The sequence below is a fragment of the Engystomops pustulosus genome, chromosome 5 (assembly GCF_040894005.1).
Source record: "Engystomops pustulosus chromosome 5, aEngPut4.maternal, whole genome shotgun sequence".
Taxonomy (NCBI): domain Eukaryota; kingdom Metazoa; phylum Chordata; class Amphibia; order Anura; family Leptodactylidae; genus Engystomops; species Engystomops pustulosus.
In genome coordinates, this window is record NC_092415.1 from 124,680,952 (window position 1) to 124,700,037 (window position 19,086).

Genomic DNA, 19,086 nt, shown 5'->3' on the forward strand with positions numbered 1-19,086 from the left:
TGCAGCAAGAATCGCATAGCACAATAGCAGCAGCTGGACGCTACAACATGAAGTGTGAAGTGCTGAGATAGAAAATGGCTGGTTTTATAGGGCTGTATGACATCACATAAACCTGCCGGTCGCTGATTGGCTTACTGTTCTGCAGATGTCATCGGGGGTGTTGCTTTCTCCTTCCCAGAGTTCTCTGCCCCATGTAACACATTGTTCTCATGCCCATTTAGCAGAAACATGAGGGGGAAAAAACCAACCCGCGAATAAGCGTAAACTTCGGCTTCGTAGCGAATCGAATTTTCCCTGAAATTCTAACCGAAGTTAGAATCATTAGAATCGATTCGCCCATCTCTAACTGTAGACCCTGCATGTACCCGCTCACTATATAGAGCCCCTGTACGTGCTCACTCAGACCATAGATAACCCATGCATGTGCCCACTCAGTGGATAGATACACATACACAGTAGATAGCCCGTACACATGCCCACTGAGTATATAGATAGCCCCTGCACATGCCCACTCAGTATATACATATTACCAGCACGTCCCCCCCCCCCCCCCACAGTCAATAGACAGCTCCCTGCTAGTCCATAGAAAGCTCCCTCCCCAGTCCACTGACAACCCCCCAATAGTCACAACCAGCCCCCCTCCAATTTATAGCCAGTCCTCCCTTCACACAGACAGCCCCCGCCCCCTCCACAGTCCAGACAGCCCGCCAAAATAAACAGACAGCCCCCTCCCCCCCAGTCCACAGTCAGCCCCTAAAATGTAAGCAAAAAACCAGCTCACCTCCCGTATTAGGGCATGCCGAGCGAGGCACGGGCCTCCCCTCTGCTTGGGTAAAGTATCCAAGATAGACGAAATGACGGCTCAGCCAAGCTCCAGGCAATGCATTTGAAGTCCTTTATTCGTGCAACATTAATGCAACATCCACAATGTGGGGAAACAACAACAGCTTACGCGTTTCGGGCGGGTTAACCGTCCTTAGTCATAGCTGACACAAAATAATCCAACCAACATTAAATACTAAAACCAAGCCACTAAGCCCCACCCCCAAACGGAAGTCAATTTGCAATCAAGGCCATGGCCACATTGAGCATCAATACATATTATAACAGCAACAAGGTGAGTAAGTCACTATTACATAAAATGCTGTAACATGACAATAGGTACACGGTAACGTGTACTCGTAGCATTTTACTCGTTGTTGGGTAGCGTGTGGATGCGTGTCACGTGGTCGCGGGGTCATGTGACCACGCCGTCTCCATGGCAAACTGCATCACCTACTGAGCGAATGGTGCGTGTCACGTGGTTTGGAAATCACGCGACCACGCCGTATCCATAACAGCCTCGTCAGCTGACAAGTAGTCATGGGCACAAGACGCCTGTAGGAATTGAAAAGGAAATCCTCGTTCGGCGTCGCCGCGGAGATTCAGAGGCGCTTGGAGATTCGCAGCCTTGTATTCGGAATATGGGTCCGGTGTACGGGATCAGCGCAGCGAGGCCGAAGGCGCTTCATCCTTGGTAAAATAGGTGGGGTGGGCATCTAGAATAAGATGAAACAATTAGTGTCTGAGAAAAATGAAAATTATAACATATTCAAAGGTATTAAAAACAAAAAAATGGACTAGTACAAAATAGAGAGACAGAGGCAGGAGAACAGCATGAACAGGTTAATGATACTAGTGGACAACGATAACACATATTACCTGCTTGTCAGGGAAAGGAAGGGGGCTTAATAGTGATACATGAGTTCACGTCTGGCATTGAGTCCCTGTGGATAGCAAGTTTCCAAAGTAAGCATCCAATATGCCTCTCTGTTCAGTAACTGGGATGTTATACTTCCCCCTCTGATGCGTTTAGTCATCCTTTCAAAGGCAAATGTTTGCAGAGAGCTGACATCACTTTTATGTATCTGAACGAAGTGCTTTGAAGCACCAGATAGATTGCGGCCCAACGGGTTGGAAATATCATATAGGTGCTCTACAAATCTTGTTTTAAATTTACGCATGGTTTGCCCCAAATAGATCAAATTACACTCGTTACAGTATATGATTTATACTACGTTATTAGAGTTGCAATTAATAAAGCCTTTTATCGGGTACCGTCTCTGACCACTGCTGTCAGTAAAGAACTTGGTCTTACCCAAGGCAAATTTACCAGTTGTACATCTATTTGACCCACATTTATAAAAGCCTTCTGTGGATAACCATGTGTGTTTGGCCTTGGGAGTAAAAAGCAATGGTGACAACAGGTTACCCAAACTATGGCCCCTTCTTGACACAATCCTGCAGCCCTTATTCAAAATCTGTTCCAAAATTGGATCCGAATGTAATAATGGAATGTGTCGGTGGATAATCTCTGAAATGGCTTTAAATTGCGGGCTGTATTGGAGTACTAATGTAGGGGTGGAATTCAAAGGTAGGGAGCCTTGTCTGTTCGGGGATGTGTCATCCTTATGTGGAAAAAGTAATGTCTGTCTATCTTTTGTTTTGACTCTACTGTAAGCCCGTTTGAGGGACCAGTCTGGATAGCCCCTCTTCTTCAATCTCCTGCAGGGTTCCCCAACAGGAATTGCCTGAATTGTATGTAAGGGGTGCTGTGAACTAGCATGCAAAATGGTATTGCCTGCAGTGGGCTTTCGGTGTGTGGTGGAGTCAATCCTACACCCTGGAATGCATGACAAGTGTAAATCAAGGAACACAATTTCCCTGGGGTCCATCGTATAAGTAAACCTCAAATTGCATGTGTTGGCATTAAGGTATTCGATGAAGAGTGGTATGGCAGGCACATCCCCCCGCCAGATAATCAGGATGTGATCAATGTACCTCCCATACCACTCCACGTCCGCCATATAAGGGTTGTGCTCTGAATAGATGGTGTGTTCCTCCCACCACGACATTGTTAAGTTGGCCAAGGAGGGAGAAAACTTGGCCCCCATGCTGACACCTTGTGTCTGCAAATAAAAAATCCCATCGAACATAAAAAATTGTGGGTGATGAGATATTGGCAGACTGTTATGGTAAACTCTTTAAATTCCAAGCTATAATCTGTGTATTTATTAAGATGGTGTTGCAGTGCCGTGAGTGCCACATCATGGGGGATGGAGGTGTATAATGACACCACATCACAACTCACCCAATAATGATTGGCCTGTCAGTGCTTGTCATGTAATGAGCATAAAACATCCCTTGTGTCTTGTAGATAACCAGGGGTCCTGCGAACCAGCGGTTGTAATACCCAGTCAAGCCAGCTGGAAAGATTCTCATTCAGAGAACCAATTCCTGAAATAATGGGACGCATTGGGGTGGTGTGCATCCTTTGTGAGTTTTGGGGAGAGCATGCATTATAGGGGTAATTGGGTCCTTGACCATTATTTGGTCTACTTGGCTCTGAGTAAGAGTCCTTCCTCTAACAGTTTACTTAATTCTTCACTGAAGCATTTGGTCGGATTGACATTAAGTTTCCTGTAAGTACATTCGTCATTGAGTAATACCATAATTTGTTCCCTGTACATACATTTATCCATCAAAACCACTGATCCCCCCTTGTCTGACATTTTGAGAATAACGTCCTGCCAACCCCTTATTTCATGGAGAGCAGAGGAGGGGAGAGATTATGGGTTCTAGGTTCAATAGTGAGATTTTTAAGATCTCTCTCAACCCTCTCCTGGAACACATCCATGCTTCCACACGGGAGTTGACAGGATAGAAGCCAGGATTCTTGACCCTGAACCCATCTATCCTGTGGGTGATTAACTAGTGTCATTTGATCCGTAAAATTTAATGCTTTAAATTCATTAACATGGATATGTGGAATTACGGGATCATTAACCTGGACTTCATTATCATTAAAAAAGTGTCGTCTAACAGTTAAGTCCCTGACAAATTTGTTCACATTGCATATAGTAGAATACATATCAAAATTTTTATAAGGGACAAAATTGAGGCCAAGAGATAGTAATCTGACCTGATCAGCAGACAGTTCATGTTCCGACAGGTTGATGACGTCCAAGTCCCCTATTTCGTTTTCTGACTCCTTAGTGTCCAAGAGGGGATGCCATCTGTTCTGGTGGTATCGGTGTTTCCGCCCCCCTCTAAGTTTTTTGCAGATTTTCTGGTTCTTCGTTTTTTGTAATAGGACACGGTTTTGGGAGTGCTGGTACTTTGCTCTGGCTCCGAATCTTGTGTCAAACATTCGGATGAATCTTGATCTGATGAGATGAAACCCACTTTCTGGGATCTGTTACGGTATTGGCGTCTGCGCGACTTTTTCAGAATCGATCTCGGTGTCTGGGGTGGGTTTTCCCATCGACCCCATTCATAGACTTGCTGGTGGCTATAATCGTATTCATCTCTTAAGAATTTTGACCTCTTTGTTTCAGCAATTTTTTCTTCAATGTTATTAATGTGTTGGTCGATCTCCTGCATCCGGTTGTTAAATAATTCCTCTGTTAAATTCTGCTTCAAGTCATTACGTGCATCATCTATTTCTTTTTGTAAATCATGTAATTTAGACTCCTCGCATTTTATAATTAACATCATAAGTTTTTTGGAACATTCTGAAAGAGCATAATTCCAATCAGAAATAAAGTCCTCGGAATATGGATGGAATCTTTTTGATGCAGAGACCTCTCGGAATAAAACCTTTTTCAATGTAGGTCTTGAGAGTGGTATGGTCCCACCATATTCTTGTTTCCTGTTCTATGAGTTTCTCCAATGCCTTTATATTTTCAGTGAACCCATTTTGGAAATCCTGTGGGTTTTTATCCTTGGAAAACACTGCAGCTGCTCTCTGAGTTCTGTTCATCATTAATTGTGAGCAGAAACCTCTTGAAGGTAATTTTGTCAGCCCCTCTCTAGTCACAGCCAGACCCCTCCAGCCCAAGCCAGACCCCCCCTTCACAGACAGCCCGTGTCCTCCCCAATCGAGACAGCCCCCACACCCTCAGTCCACAGACAACCCCTCCCCCTAGTCCAGACAGCAAGCCCCCCCCCCCAGTCCACAGACAGCAAGGCCCCCCAGTCCACAGACATCAAGGCCTCCCCAGTCCACAGACAACAAAGGCCCTCTCCAGTCCACAGACAGACCCTGCTTCTCCACCAGCCCAAAGACAGCAAGCCGCTCCTCCCCCCCAAAAGTCCAAAGACAACCGCCACCAAATCTTGTCTGCCTGCCTTCCTTCCCACGTTCCCTCCTCTGACATCCGACAGCTGTGGACTTATGTGCTTTCTAATCATATGATTCACAGATTTTTAATTTATATTCTAAAATGATTAAAATTTATGTTTTATACTCACCACTTATTCTTACCTAGTTGTGAAACATAATTCTCTTTTTCTATTACCAAAAACCTGCTGTCTATATACTGCAGGTCTAGATCAGGGCTTCTGTCTAGTCATGTACCTGTAACAACAGATCTGCTCTGGCACACCTTTTCTTCAATGCCGTACAGTGCGCCTTTACAGCAGTTTACAGCAGAGAATTTGAGTTTTAAATTTTATAGTGCATTTATCAACTTAATTGCCAAAATTAGTGCATTTTCACAAAAAATTACAATTTCTAAATCGCACCTCCATTTTGTTTTAACCACTGTTACTTAACCCCTTAGCTACCGGGCCCTGTTTTGTTTTTTCATTTCCGATTTTCACTCCCCACCTTCAAAATCTATAATTTTTTTTATTTTTACATTTAAAGAGCTCTGAGAGGGCTTGTTTTCTGCTTAACAAATTGCACTATATAGTGACGAAATTTATTATTCCATGCCTTGGACTGGGAAGCGGAAAAAAAAATGCAGTGAAAATGGCGAAAAAACACATTTGCACCATTTTCTTGTGGGCTTGGATTTTACAGCAACGACATGTCTACTTTATTCTATGGGTTGGTGCGATTACGGGGATAACATATTTTATGTTATGTTTTCATACACTTAAAAAAATTAAAACCTCCTGTACAAAAAAATGGGGGGGGGGGGGGCTTCTTTATAATTCGGTGTACAGAGCTGTGAGTGGTGTCAATTTTTGAGACTTTTGATGATGTTTTTAATGATACCATTTTTAGGACTGTACGATCGTTTGATCACTTTTTATAGAATTTTTTAATAGTTTTCAAATTGGCAAAAAAGTGGCAAAAAAATTTTCAACTTTGGGCGCTATTTTCTGTTACGGGATTAAACGCAGTGAAAAACACTTATTATATTATCGGACAAGGCGATTTTTTTATCATAACAGACAGCACGCCCACTTTAATAGCCAGGCAGGTCTCAAATTTGCATACTCAATGCTCGGCCCGGCTCTCTGATGCTCCCTTCCTCACGGCTCCTAGATGCTCCCGTCCCCGCGGCTCCTCTTCTGTCTTCTCTCTGCTGTAACAGTCGACAGAGATGCGGCCATGCTATGCCGCATTAAAGTGTGCAATGGCAGCAGACCGAAGAGGAGCTGCAGTGACGGTAGCATCGCGGAGAAAACAAAAGAGGAGCCACGCCGAGCATCAGGGGAGCTGGAAGGTGAGTATGCAAGTTTATTTTTTTTATTGACTCGTGTATAAGCCAAGGTGAGGTTTTTCAGCTGAAAAACTTGGTTTATACGGTATATTAAAGTATTTCAAAGTTATAACCATTTATAGTGACATGTGTCAAAATCAAAAAATAGGGCCTGGTCAAGGTGGTGAAAACTGGTTTTGGCGGCAAAGGGTTAAGATATCCATTTCCTACATCTTGTTAGTGAGACTTCTGGTATTGGACACAGAGAAGTTGTAAACAGTTCTTCGTGAACCACACAAGAAAAAGAGGGTTCTCTTTATTGGTATCCCAATACTTGTCAAATTATTTGACCACACAGTTCTTAAACAATGCCAACTTACCTTATTGGTATTTTATGACTTAGGTAAAAAATGCTTGCTGTGTTGACCAGAAGGTACTGGGCTTCATTAACCAAGGAAAGGGAAGGTAAATTTGAATCAATAGTCGCTGTGAAAAAAAGATATAAAAATTCTTCCACATGTTCTGGATAACGTAGATTATTGGTTACATTACCATTGCTATATTATGACATACCTTTGCTCTTTGCTCCTGCATATCGATGAAAATTTGATGACTGCCTTATCAACCAACACTTGCGAGCAAGGAAAGAAGACAACCAATGAGCAGCTTCCTCTCCACAATCATATGTATGAACCCTGATAGAAATAGAAATACATATAACAACAATAGTATTTTTTTATACATTATTAATGAATGGAAGAAAAAAGGTTACAATTTTAAAAAGATATATAGTGGTATGCATATATTATACATCTCTAGAGAAGCTTTTGACTTTCTACAATTGATTAAAACAATCCCATTTGGAACTCTAGAAAGGAAAAAATTGGTAAAATTGGTAACACTAGACTTCAACAGCAAAAGGTGGCAGATTGTAAAGTGATCACAGCACCATCTGTAAAGAATGAATTGTATAAGATGTAATACCATATATACTCGAGTGTAAACCGAGACCCCTAATTTTACCACTAAAAACTAGGAAAACCTATTGACTGGAGTTTGAGCCGAGGGTGGGAAAGGCATTGGTCACAGCCTCCCAAGTATATAGCCAGCTATCTCCCTCTAGTATATAGCCAACCCCCAGTAGTATATACACAGCCCCCAGTAGTATATAGCTAGCCTCTAGTATTATAAAGGCAGCCAGCCCCCAGTAGTATATAGCCAGCCCCCAGTAGTATATAGCCAGCCTCTAGTATTATATAGGCAGCCAGCCCCCAATAGTATATATCCAGCCACCAGTAGTATATAGCCAGACCCCAGAAGTATATTGCCAGCCAGCCCCTAGTAGTATATAGCCAGACCCCCAGTAGTATTTAGCAAGCCCCCAGTAGTATATAGCCAGCCCCCAGTAGTATATAGCCAGCCCCCATGTAGTACACAGCCAGCCCCCAGTAGAATACAGCCAGCCCCCAGTAGTATACAGCCAGTGAGCCCCCAGTAGTATACAGCCAGCCAACCCCATGTAGTATACAGCCAGCTTGTTTGCATAACAATTTGAATAATAAGTGATCAAAATATATGGCAGCCAAATCTTTGTTGCAAAGGGTATTTTTATATGCATAAACTGTAAATTGTGTGTGGGAAATATTACTTAAATGTTACTTAAAGTGTAACTGTAAAGTTACAATGATTTTACCAAATTATCATATGTGATTCCCCCTTTAAAAACAAACAGAATAATGGCTATATTGTATTACTCGCCTTTTTATTTCAAAAGTTATGTCATTTTCTATTCTGAAAGTTTTTGGCAAAAATCTTTCTCACCAGTAGTGGTGGACAGAGACTAAAGCCTGCCTGTCTATGCCCTCAACCTGAGTCTAATTAGTTTGCCCACAGGTTCCATATTGCCCTATGTTCTCTCTCAAAGTAATTTAGCACAAAATAATTCCTACAACTAACAACACTGAACATTGCCTATTGTACATAAAGGATGTATTTAGTGACTAGTACATGATTTACATGAAGTGTTTGGGAAAATAGTGGCATGGGGGTTTTGTACACTAAGAGGAGGAGGAGGTTAGTGTTTGACATCAGAATAAAAGGAAAACCCCAGCTTGAAGGTGATATAGCTATTAGATTTGAAGGTTAGGTGCATAGAAGGTCAGACTGAAGGAGTAGGAAACAAATCTTCCAGCACGTAACAATTCCCAGTTTCATACTTTATATGGTTGAAAAAAGACACTTGTCCATCAAGTTCAACCAAGGAAGGGAAGGGATTGGATGAGGAAGGGATTTACGGGAAACAATTCTATATAACATAACCATCAATGTTATTTAGGTTTAAAAAGACATCTAGACCCTTCTTGAAGCTCTCTACTGTCCCTGCTGTGACCAGCGCCTGAGGCAGGCTATTCCACAGATTGACCGTTCTCATAGTAAAAAAGCCCTGTCGCCTCCGGTGATTAAACCTTGATTTCTCTAAACGGAGACAGTGCCCCCTCGTCTTTTGATTTGATTTAATCTGAAACAACTTACCACCATATTTTTTGTATGGACCATTCATATATTTAAATAAATTAATCATGTCCCCTCGTAGTCGTCTCTTTTCCAGACTAAATAAATCTAGTTGTATAACTTGGGGGGGGGGGGGGGTCCTTGATTGCTTCATGTTTTCTCCGTCCATGTATAAACTATCGCCGACTTAACAAAATTAATGTGAAGAACCACTATCCACTGCCTCTGATCACAGAACTCTTTGACTCCTTTGTTGGGCCAAGTTATTCACCAAATTGGACCTACGTGGAGCATATAATCCCATCCACAAAGGTGATGAATGGAAGACCACCTTAAATACTCGTAATGGGCATTTCGAGTATCTTGTCATGCCGTTTGGACTCTGTAATGCACTAGCTGTATTCCAGGAGTTTGTCAATTACATTTTAGAGACTTGCCATACACCTGTGTCGTGGTCTACCTGGACGATATCCTGGTGTTCTCTGCGGATCTCGAGTCCCATCAGGCTCAGGTACGACTAGGACTAAGGAACCTTAGAGCCAATCACCTGTATGCCAAACTCAAGAAGTGCCTATTGCACCAAGAAAGTCTTTGTGGATCCCACAAAGTTGTCTGCGGTACTACAGTGGCCTCGCCCAATGGGACTTTGGAACATTCAGAGATCCTTGGGCTTTGCTAATTACTACTGGCATCTTATAGCACACTTTTCTTCCCCTGTGTCTCCCATTGTAGCACTGACCAAGAAAAACGGCAATCCCATGCTCTGGCCCCTAGTGGCTGAAGACACATTCTCCAAGCTAAAGTCTGCCTTTGCCTCGGCTCCTGTACTCACAAGGCCTGATATGGAGAAACCATTACTGCTAGAGGTTGACGCCTCCTCAGTAGGAGCTGGTGCAGTTCTCTCTCATAAAGGGTGAGAGAGGAATTACTCCATAGGTGATCGGGAGCTTCTGGCCATGAAGCTTGCTTTGGAAGAAAGGCATTATCTTCGGGAAAGAGCTCATCATTGGTTAGCATAAGGACTTGGTGTCTTGGTGCTTTCAGGTAACCCCTTGATTCTGAGGTTGCTGCTCACCACCCCGGTCCCCTTCTGCTTAGCAGGCTGCTCCATGTTAGTTTTTAAAAGTGGTTGGAAGTCAGGTGGAGGTGCACTGTAGATTTTCCTGTGACATTTATCTGTCCCTTTAAGGGATCATGATTGAATTGAGGGAAGTTCCCAGGGTGGGGTGTGCTTGGAGACTTGAGATGAAGGTTGCGGGCACGCTGACCTGATGGATGTGTATCAGCGGCCCGTTCTGTGGCATCTGGAGGAGGTGTCCCCTTTCCAGCCAATGTGGGATTTTCACAGGACCACTGACTTGGTGTTGGTGTATTAGTGGCCTGGACTTTAGGAAACAGCTCTAAGATACAAGAGGGAGACTATCCTTTACCTTTAAATTAATTAATTAGATGGATAAGATCTGTATCTGTCCCTTTTAGGAATAAGGGGCTTATTCACCTAGGCAGACTGCTTAGGGGCTGCAGAGCCAGTGAGGATGGCTATGATCATAGTATCATAGTATATAAGGCTGGAAAAGTCCATCAAGTCCAACCTTTAAGAATTAAATAAATGTTTTATCCCCATAACCCGTGATATTTTTTCTCTCCAGAAAGGCATCCAGGCCTCTCTTGAACATGTACATAGAGTCCGCCATAACAACCTCCTGCGGCAGAGAGTTCCACAGTCTCACTGCTCTTACAGTAAAGAACCTTTGTCTATGTTGATGGTAAAATCGACTCTCCTCTAGGCGTAGAGGATGCCCCCTTGTCCTGGTCACAGGCCTAGGTATAAAAAGATCTTTGGAGAGATCCTTGTACTGTCCGTTCAGGTATTTGTACATTGTAATGAGGTCTCCCCTCAGTCGTCTTTTTTCTAAACTGAATAATCCCAAATTTTTTAATCTGTCAGTGTATTCTAGTTCCCCCATTCCCCTAATAATCCTGGTTGCTCTCCTCTGCACCCGTTCCAGCTCTACTATATCCTTTTTATACACTGGTGCCCAAAACTGTACACAATATTCCATGTGTGGTCTGACCAGGGATTTGTATAAGGGCAAAACTATGTCTTTATCATGAGAATCTATTCCTCTCTTGATACATCCCATAATTTTATTTGCTTTATCAGCAGCCGCCTGGCTCTGGTCACTAAAATTAAGTTTACCATCCACCAATACCCCCAAGTCCTTTTCAGCTCAGTAATTGACCGTTTAGAACATAATTATACTTTTTGTTTCCATGGCCCAAGTGCATAACTTTACATTTATCTACATTAAACCTCATCAACCATTTCTCTGCCCACTCCTCAAGCTTCCACAAATCCCTCTGTAATGCTAAACTATCGACCTCAGTATTTATTACTTTACACAGCTTAGTATCATCTGCAAATATTGAAACTTGACTGTGTAAACCCACTACAAGGTCATTAATAAAAATATTAAAAAGAAGTGGCCCCAATACTGACCCCTGTGGCACTCCACTGGTAACATCAACCCAATCTGAGAATGTGCCATTAATGACCACCCTCTGTTTTCTATCACTAAGCCAATTACTTACCCAAATACACAGATTTTCTCCTATTCCCAGCAGTCTCATTTTATATACCAACCTTTTATGTGGCATGGTGTCAAATGCCTTTGAAAAGTCCAGATATACAACATCCACAGCGTCTCCCAGATCCAGTCTTGAACTTACCTCCTCGTAGAAACCAATCAGATTAGTCTGACAGGACCGATCTCTCATAACCCATGCTGACGCTGGGTTATAAGGTTGTGCACAGTGAGATACTCCAGGATAGCATCTCTAATAAACCCCTCAAATATTTTCCCCACCACAGGTCTGTAGTTTCCAGGATTGCTATTTGATCCTTTTTTGTATATTGGTACCACATTAGCTATGCGCCAGTCCTGTGGAACATAACCAGTCCTCAGTGAATCTTCAAATATTAGAAATAACGGTCTGTCTATCACCGTACATAATTCATGCAGAACCCGGGGGTGTATGCCATCTGGCCCCGGTGATTTATCTATCTTAGTGGTTGCGAGGCGGCGCCGTACCTCTTCCTGGGTTAAACTGTTGACATTCCAAAAAAATTTACATTATTCCTCATTGTGTCTTCCACCAGGGGATTTTCCTGGGTAAAGACAGTTGAGAAGGCGACATTCAGTAGATTGGCCCTTTTCTCATCTCCTTCCACCATGATCCCCATGTTATTTCTAACATGTTTTTAGTTTCTTATCATTTATATACTTGAAAAATAATTTGGGATTATTTTTGCTCTCCCTGGCAATATTTCTCTGTCTTTTTTCGGCCTTTATCTGCTTTTTACAGGATTCATTTTTCTCTCTATAATCTTTCTCTCTATAATTTTTCTCTCTGTAATGCCTCATCGCTACCTTCACATTTTAGCACCTTAAACGCTTTATCTTTCTCGCTTATTGCTTTCCTTACAAGACTAGTTAGCCACATAGGCTTTTTCTTGTTCCTTTTATGCTTTTTCCCATAAGGTATGTGTTTCTCACAGGACTTTTTCAGAATATATGAGAAAAAGTCCCATTTGGGGGGGGGGGGGCTTTATCTTTGAAAACATTATCCCAATCTATGCCTTTAAGGTCTTCCCTTAGTTGCTGAAAATTTGCCCTCCTGAAGTTTAGAGTGTTGGTTGCCCCTTCACTAATGCTCTTAGTAAAGAGTAATACAAAATCAATGATATTATGATCACTATTACCCAGGTTCCCCCCAACCTGTAGTTTTGATACCCTATCAGGTCTGTTGGTAAGGATAAGGTCCAGCAGTGCCCCCCCCCCCCCCTCTTGTTGGCTCCAGGACTAGTTGCGACAGGTAATTGTCTTTTGTTGTTGACAACAACCTGCTGCCTTTGAAGGACCTGCAGGTTTCTGCCCCCCAGTCAATATCTGGGGAATTGAAGTCCCCCATGATAAGTACTTCACCTTGCTTTGAAGCCGAATCCATTTCACTTATCAGCATTTCCTCTGCTGCCTCCATTATATTTAGAGCCTTATAATAAACCCCTAGTAATATTTTATTATTCTTTTTCCCTCCTATTATCTCAACCCATAGGGACTCCACATTTGCATTTGTGTTACTGATGTCATCTCGCAAGACAGGCTTGAGGCAAGAATTCACATATACACAAACCCCTCCCCCTTTTTTATTTATACGATCCTTTCTAAAAAGACTATAACCATCTATAGTAACAGCCCAGTCATAGCTACTGTCCAGCCATGTCTCACTGATACCCACTATATCATATTTCCGCTCCAACATCAAGAGTTTCAGTACCTCCATTTTGTTTGTGAGGCTTCTGGCATTTGTGTACATACACTTTATATGGTTTTCCCTGTCCGTATTCCTTTTGTTCTTATTCTCCAATCTGATTCCAGTCCCCCGTCCTCCCCCATGTACTATGACTCTTCCCAGCTCTCTATTTACACTGTCTATTTGCCCTGCACAAGTGTACTTGCCCTCCCCCAAGGTCTCTAGTTTAAACACTCCTCCAACCTTCTAGCCATTTTTCCCCCAAAACAGCTGCACCCTCCCCATTGAGGTGCAGCCCATCCCTACTGTAGAGTTCCCATGAACCCAAAACCCTCCTTCCTACACCAACTTTTGAGCAACTTATTTACCTCCCTGATCTCCCGCTGCCTTTCTTGTGTGGCACGTGGTACAGGCAGTATTTCGGAGAAAACTACCTTTGAGGTCCTTGCCCTGAGCTTATGGCCTAAATCCCTGAAAACATTTTTAAGGACCTTCCACCTACCTCTTACTTTGTCATTAGTGTCAATGTTGACCATGACCGCTGGTTCCTCACCAGCCACTCCCAGTAATCTGTCAACCCGATCCGCAACATGCCGAACCCGAGCACCCGGCAAACAACACACTGTTCGGTATGCACGGTCTTTGTGTTGGTGTTTATGGTGCAGCAGAGAGTGTGTGGAGCCTTCCACTTTATTCCCCTTCACCCACCTGAAGAGATGATGTCAGCCCAGGGCAGTGAGGCTGGGGATCATATACTGTAGGCTGTACTTTGGGGTACAGGTGAGGCCGGGTGGGCAGTGGGGTCGCACTAGGCCAAGCTACCTCCATCTTGGCCTTCTACTTTAGTCCTCGGCTTTTCTTACCTAGTGACTCCGCTGGTTGGTCTATGAGGGTAACCGAGGGATGAAAGGAGGAACCGTGTGGGAGATGAGGCAGTTCTGGGCAGATTGGAGGGGGTCTTGGGGTAGTTGGAGGCTGTGCCACCAGGAACTGGTAGGAAATTGAATCCCCAAATTGAATCTAAAAATTTGCTGATTTCGGCTCCGGGAGTGGGTTAGCTGTGCTGGGGGGGCCAAAGCGGATGGAGTAAGGCCAGGATCTTGTGTTGGGACCCCCAGATGGTGATGGATTTGGGGTATAGTACAAGAGCTATAGATTTGTGCATTCCGCTCTCCTGGCGGTAAACCACACCCCCCAAATCAAAAGCTTTGTGTATGTCTAAGGATGCAGTAAGCCTGGTCTTTCCCCTCGCCATCACAATTAGAGCTCATAATGGAGATGGGGTCAAAAGCCTTGAACAAAGGGTACCTTGCCCGAATGGATACACTCTACAATAAATCTATTAAGCCTCATAGTCATGATTTTAGTCATGAGCTTAAAATCTGTGTTAATAGGAGAAATCGGATGGTAATTCCCACAATCTGTATGATCTATGCCAGGTTTGGGAATAAGATGAATTGTCGCTCTCGACATCTCCATAGGCAAAGAACCACCCTCCCAGATGAAATCGAGCTAGGGGGACCGCCAACATCTCCGCAAATTTTTAATAATACAAATAAGAGAATCTATCCGAACTAGGAGCATAAAAGGGCTTCACTACCTTCAATATCAACATGAAAAGAAAGCCTCCGTCAAGCTATGTCAAAGTCTGGAAGATTAGTATATAAGGAGGATTAAAAGCAATAAAACTCTGTGAGAACTGCCTGGGGATATTGAGACAGGAAGCTGTTTGATAATCTAAGTTTATGTATAGCACTAGGGCGTTCCCAGGGTGGGAGCTTCCGAGCAAGCAAAGTCCCTCGCTTAACTCCTTTGGAGAAAACAATGTATGTTTTGACCACCATAAAGTTTGTTCCGCCCTGGTAGTAACATAAGTTCTGTCTCAAGCCTTCTATCTCCTTTCTCAAATTTAAAGAAGGGTCAGCTTTGTGGCGATATAACACCTCTATTAGGTGTTGCTCCCAAAAGGAAAAAAAGAAAACAGAGCCCCAAAGGATAGATTGGGCCTGGCTAACATCCCAGAACAAAGCATATGTTACATAAACAATATACAACAAAAAGGTAACATCAGAAATACCCTGAACTAAACACTGGGTAGGACTGAAGTAGAGGGCATGGCTACACAACTACAAACATAGTGGAAGCCACTAAGTCCAACAACTACACCAAAAGAAATAGGGGGAGGGGTCAACATAAGGGGAAGGGAAAATGGAAAAAGGGGTTAGTGCAGAGGGGAAGCGGAAATAAAGAAAATCCAAGTATATCAGGTCCCAAAACGGCAGTCATTTTTCTTAAAGCTGGCCTTAGATGACCCCCTGTGGTATTTTTTTTTTGGGAATCAAGGAAGTAGATCCAGATGATCCCTGAAGATTCTTTTGGTGCCTCTTCCTTAACAGTGACACTGGACGGATGGAAAACTGTGAAGCTTGCAAGGATAAACTTGAAGATAAATATTGAAGATAAGCCCAAATGCTCCAGGAGCGCTTCCCCGTCTGCCAGCGTGGTTAAAGAGTAGGTGCGGTTCATGTGATTAACTCCTTAACCCCTTAATGACCGCCCTATCGGGTTTTTACGGCAGTCATTAAAGGTACTTCTTCTGATGCGACGCCTTTCTACGGCGGCGCATCAGAAGAAGTTTTCGGGACACCGGGTCTCGCTGGTGCCGGTGTCGGGCTGTGATATCACAGCCCAGACCCGGCACTAACACCCGGGATCGGAAAAACGCTGATCCCGGGTGTTTAACCCCTTGCACGCCGCGGTCAAGCATGACCGCGGCGTGCAAGTGTGTCCCCCGTGGATCAGACCCCCCCGGTGTGCTTACCGGGGGATCCGATCCCTCATGCCGCTGCCCCGGGTTCCGACGAGTGACCCGGGGCTGTCGGCTCCTCTTCTCACCGGGTCCTGCCTTCCTGGCAGGACCCGGCTGTATGTAACTGATCATGCTCAACATGCTCAGTTACTTTCACTATACACTGCAATACAAGTGTTTTGCAGTGTAAAGGCTTGAATAAGCGATCGGATGATCGCTTATTCAAGCCAAGAAGTAGAAAATGTAAAAAAGTAAAAAAAAAAAAATTAAATCTTTTTATAATATAATTAAATAAATAAATAAAATAAAAAGTCCCATAATCTCCCCAGTAACACATAAAATGCAAATAAAGTAAATAAAACACAAAAACACGTACATATTTGGTATCACCGCGTCCGTATTAATCTGTACAATAAATCTAAATCAATATTGAACCCGCTCGGTGAACTACGTAAAAAAAAAACTCGAAAAACTTCCCATAATATACAATTTTTCATCAAACACCATCACAAAAAATGTTCTAAAAAGTGATCAAAAAAAGTTACGTTACCTAATATGATACGACTGAAAAGAACAACTGTTTTCGCAAAAAATAAGCCCTCAACCAGATCTGACAACAGAAAAATACAGAATTTATGGCCCTGAAAAGTTGTCAATAGTAAAAACAATGCGATTTTCTCCAATATTGGTTTTGCTCAGGAAAATTGAGCAAAAATAAGAAAAACTATATAAATGAGGTATCAACGCAATCGTAGAGAACCGGAGAATAAAGATAAAATATTATTTTTACGTTACGGTGAGCGGGGGGAAAAAATGCTAACAATCCAAAATAAAAATTGATGATTTTGTTTGTGTCCCCCTTGAAATAGTTAATAAAATCTCATGAATAAGCTTTAGACTCCCAAAATAAATTATTTATACATTGTATCTCATCCCATAAAAAATAAGCCCTCATATGATCGCATTACCAAAAAAAATAAAAATGTATAGGTTGTACAATGTGACAATACAAATCTGCTGTGAATGGCGCCTCCATTCATTCTATACTCGGCCGTGCGCCCGTACAGCAGTTTACCACCACATATGGGGTATCAGTACACTCGGGAGGAATTGGGCATCAAGCGTTGCAGTGCGTTTCATCATTTAATTTATTCTGAAAATGTCAGTTTTGGCCTAAATGAATGTATTTCCAAAAAAATTCTAGTTTCTAAATCGCAGGTCCATATTTTTTAACCCATGTGAAACACTTAAAGGGTTAATGGACTTAATAGAAAATGTTTTACATATGTTTAGGGGTGAACTTTCTATAGTGGGGTAATTTATGGGGTTATACTATTATTTAGGCCTCTCAAAGTCACTTGAAAGCTGAGTTGTCCCTCAAAATGTGAGTTTTGGCAATTTTCATGAAAATAAGAAAAATCGCACCTAAAGTTCTGCACCTCATAACATCCTAGAAAAATGACCGGAAGCATAAAATATCATCCCAACATAAAGCAGATATTCTGTAAATGTTAATTATCAAACTTTTTGGGTAGTTTTACTTCCTGTCTGGAAACCAGAACATTTCAAACTTGGAAAATGAAGAATTTTTACAAACTTTTGCCAAATTTTCACTTTTTTTCAGAACGAAACGCAAAACTTATCACTTAAATTTTATAACTAACATGAAGTACAATGTGTCACGAGAAAACATTCTCAAAATCACCAGGATATGTTAAAGCGTTCCGAAGTTATAACCAATTATCGTGAGACATGTCAGATTTGAAAAATCGAGTCTGGTCATTGAGCTGAAAACTAGTGTCGGTGATAAGGGGTTAAAGACCAAGCTCATTTTGGCCTTCTTCAGGACCACATCCCATTTTTTAAATCTGACATGTCATTTTATGAGGTAATAACTTAACAACACTTTAGCTTACCCAAAAGATTTTGAGATTTGTAAATATGAGAAATTTTTCAGAAAAAAAGTCGTAGTTCAAAATCTTTCATTTTTCACAGAGGGTTAATGGCAAAAATGCAAACTAAAATTCCTGAACTAATTCTACAGAGTACAAAAATACTTCACATGTGGGTATAAATTGTTATCGGAGCATGCAGTGGGCCACAAGAGGGGCCACCATATTTAACCCCCAAATGACCCCCTTTTTCACAAACTACACAGTTCAGGAAAATTATCTAGGGAGAGTAGTTATTATTGTTTACACACTGGTCTTACATGGATGGTGCAAAATGAAATTTGTTAATTTTTAACATTTATGAAATTTTAGTGCCCCATACGTTTTGCCCAGCCACTGTTAATGGAAACATACACTACATTATTTGTCTTGTAGATTCTACTGTGTACACCAAAACCCCACATGTGGCTTTAATCTGCGGTCCAGGCATAAAGTAGGGCTCAGAAGGCAAGAATTGGATTATAATTTGGGCTGTAAATTATGGTTTTTGTACAGATGGTTTTAGGTACCCATGATATATTTGCAATTTTCCTAAGGTACCAGTATATTTGTAACCACCCAAATCTGCCCCATTATATAAACAATACTTCTATAGATCTTGCAGCCAGATCTTGTTGCAGTAGCAAACAGAAATGCGAGTGTGCAAGCTTGTTGGCTAGTGTGCATTGAACCTGTGGGCTGATTCCCATATGGTGTTTTTGTTGCGTTTTTAAAGGCGTACAAAAAGTGGGAAGGGGTTTGGCCAAAATGCTTATGTGCTTCCCATTAAACACATGCACTACATTGGAAACACACATGCTCTTTGGCCAAACCCCTCCAATTTGTGTTTTGGATGCATTCAAAACGCAATGTGGGAATGCCGCCCTAAGTGTTGCAGTGTCCAAAGTGGGATTTAGGGTTAAGGGAGGAGTACTTTTTTTGGATCCAGGAATAAATAGATAAGTGCATTTAATTTTTTTCATACTGATATTCTTTTTTGTGGGTTTTATTGCAAGAGATAGCAACCGACTAGATCTGAAGGTATTTT

The 19,086-nt window shown here is 42.2% G+C and overlaps 1 protein-coding gene across 4 annotated transcripts in view; it reads right to left on the bottom strand.

Annotated features, from left to right (window-relative positions):
- Positions 1 to 19,086, bottom strand: part of MOCOS (molybdenum cofactor sulfurase) — a 551,645-nt gene that overhangs the window by 108,442 nt on the left and 424,117 nt on the right. For 3 of the 4 annotated variants that reach the window (XM_072152958.1, XM_072152962.1, XM_072152959.1), the window contains 2 exons: positions 7,047 to 7,168; positions 6,854 to 6,959 (listed from right to left, as the gene is read on the bottom strand). In XM_072152958.1, the coding sequence (XP_072009059.1) occupies positions 6,854 to 6,959; positions 7,047 to 7,168 (228 nt within the window). Of the gene's footprint in view, positions 1 to 896; positions 1,539 to 6,853; positions 6,960 to 7,046; positions 7,169 to 19,086 lie in introns of those variants that run through there. The other variant, XM_072152960.1, reaches the window with a different exon arrangement.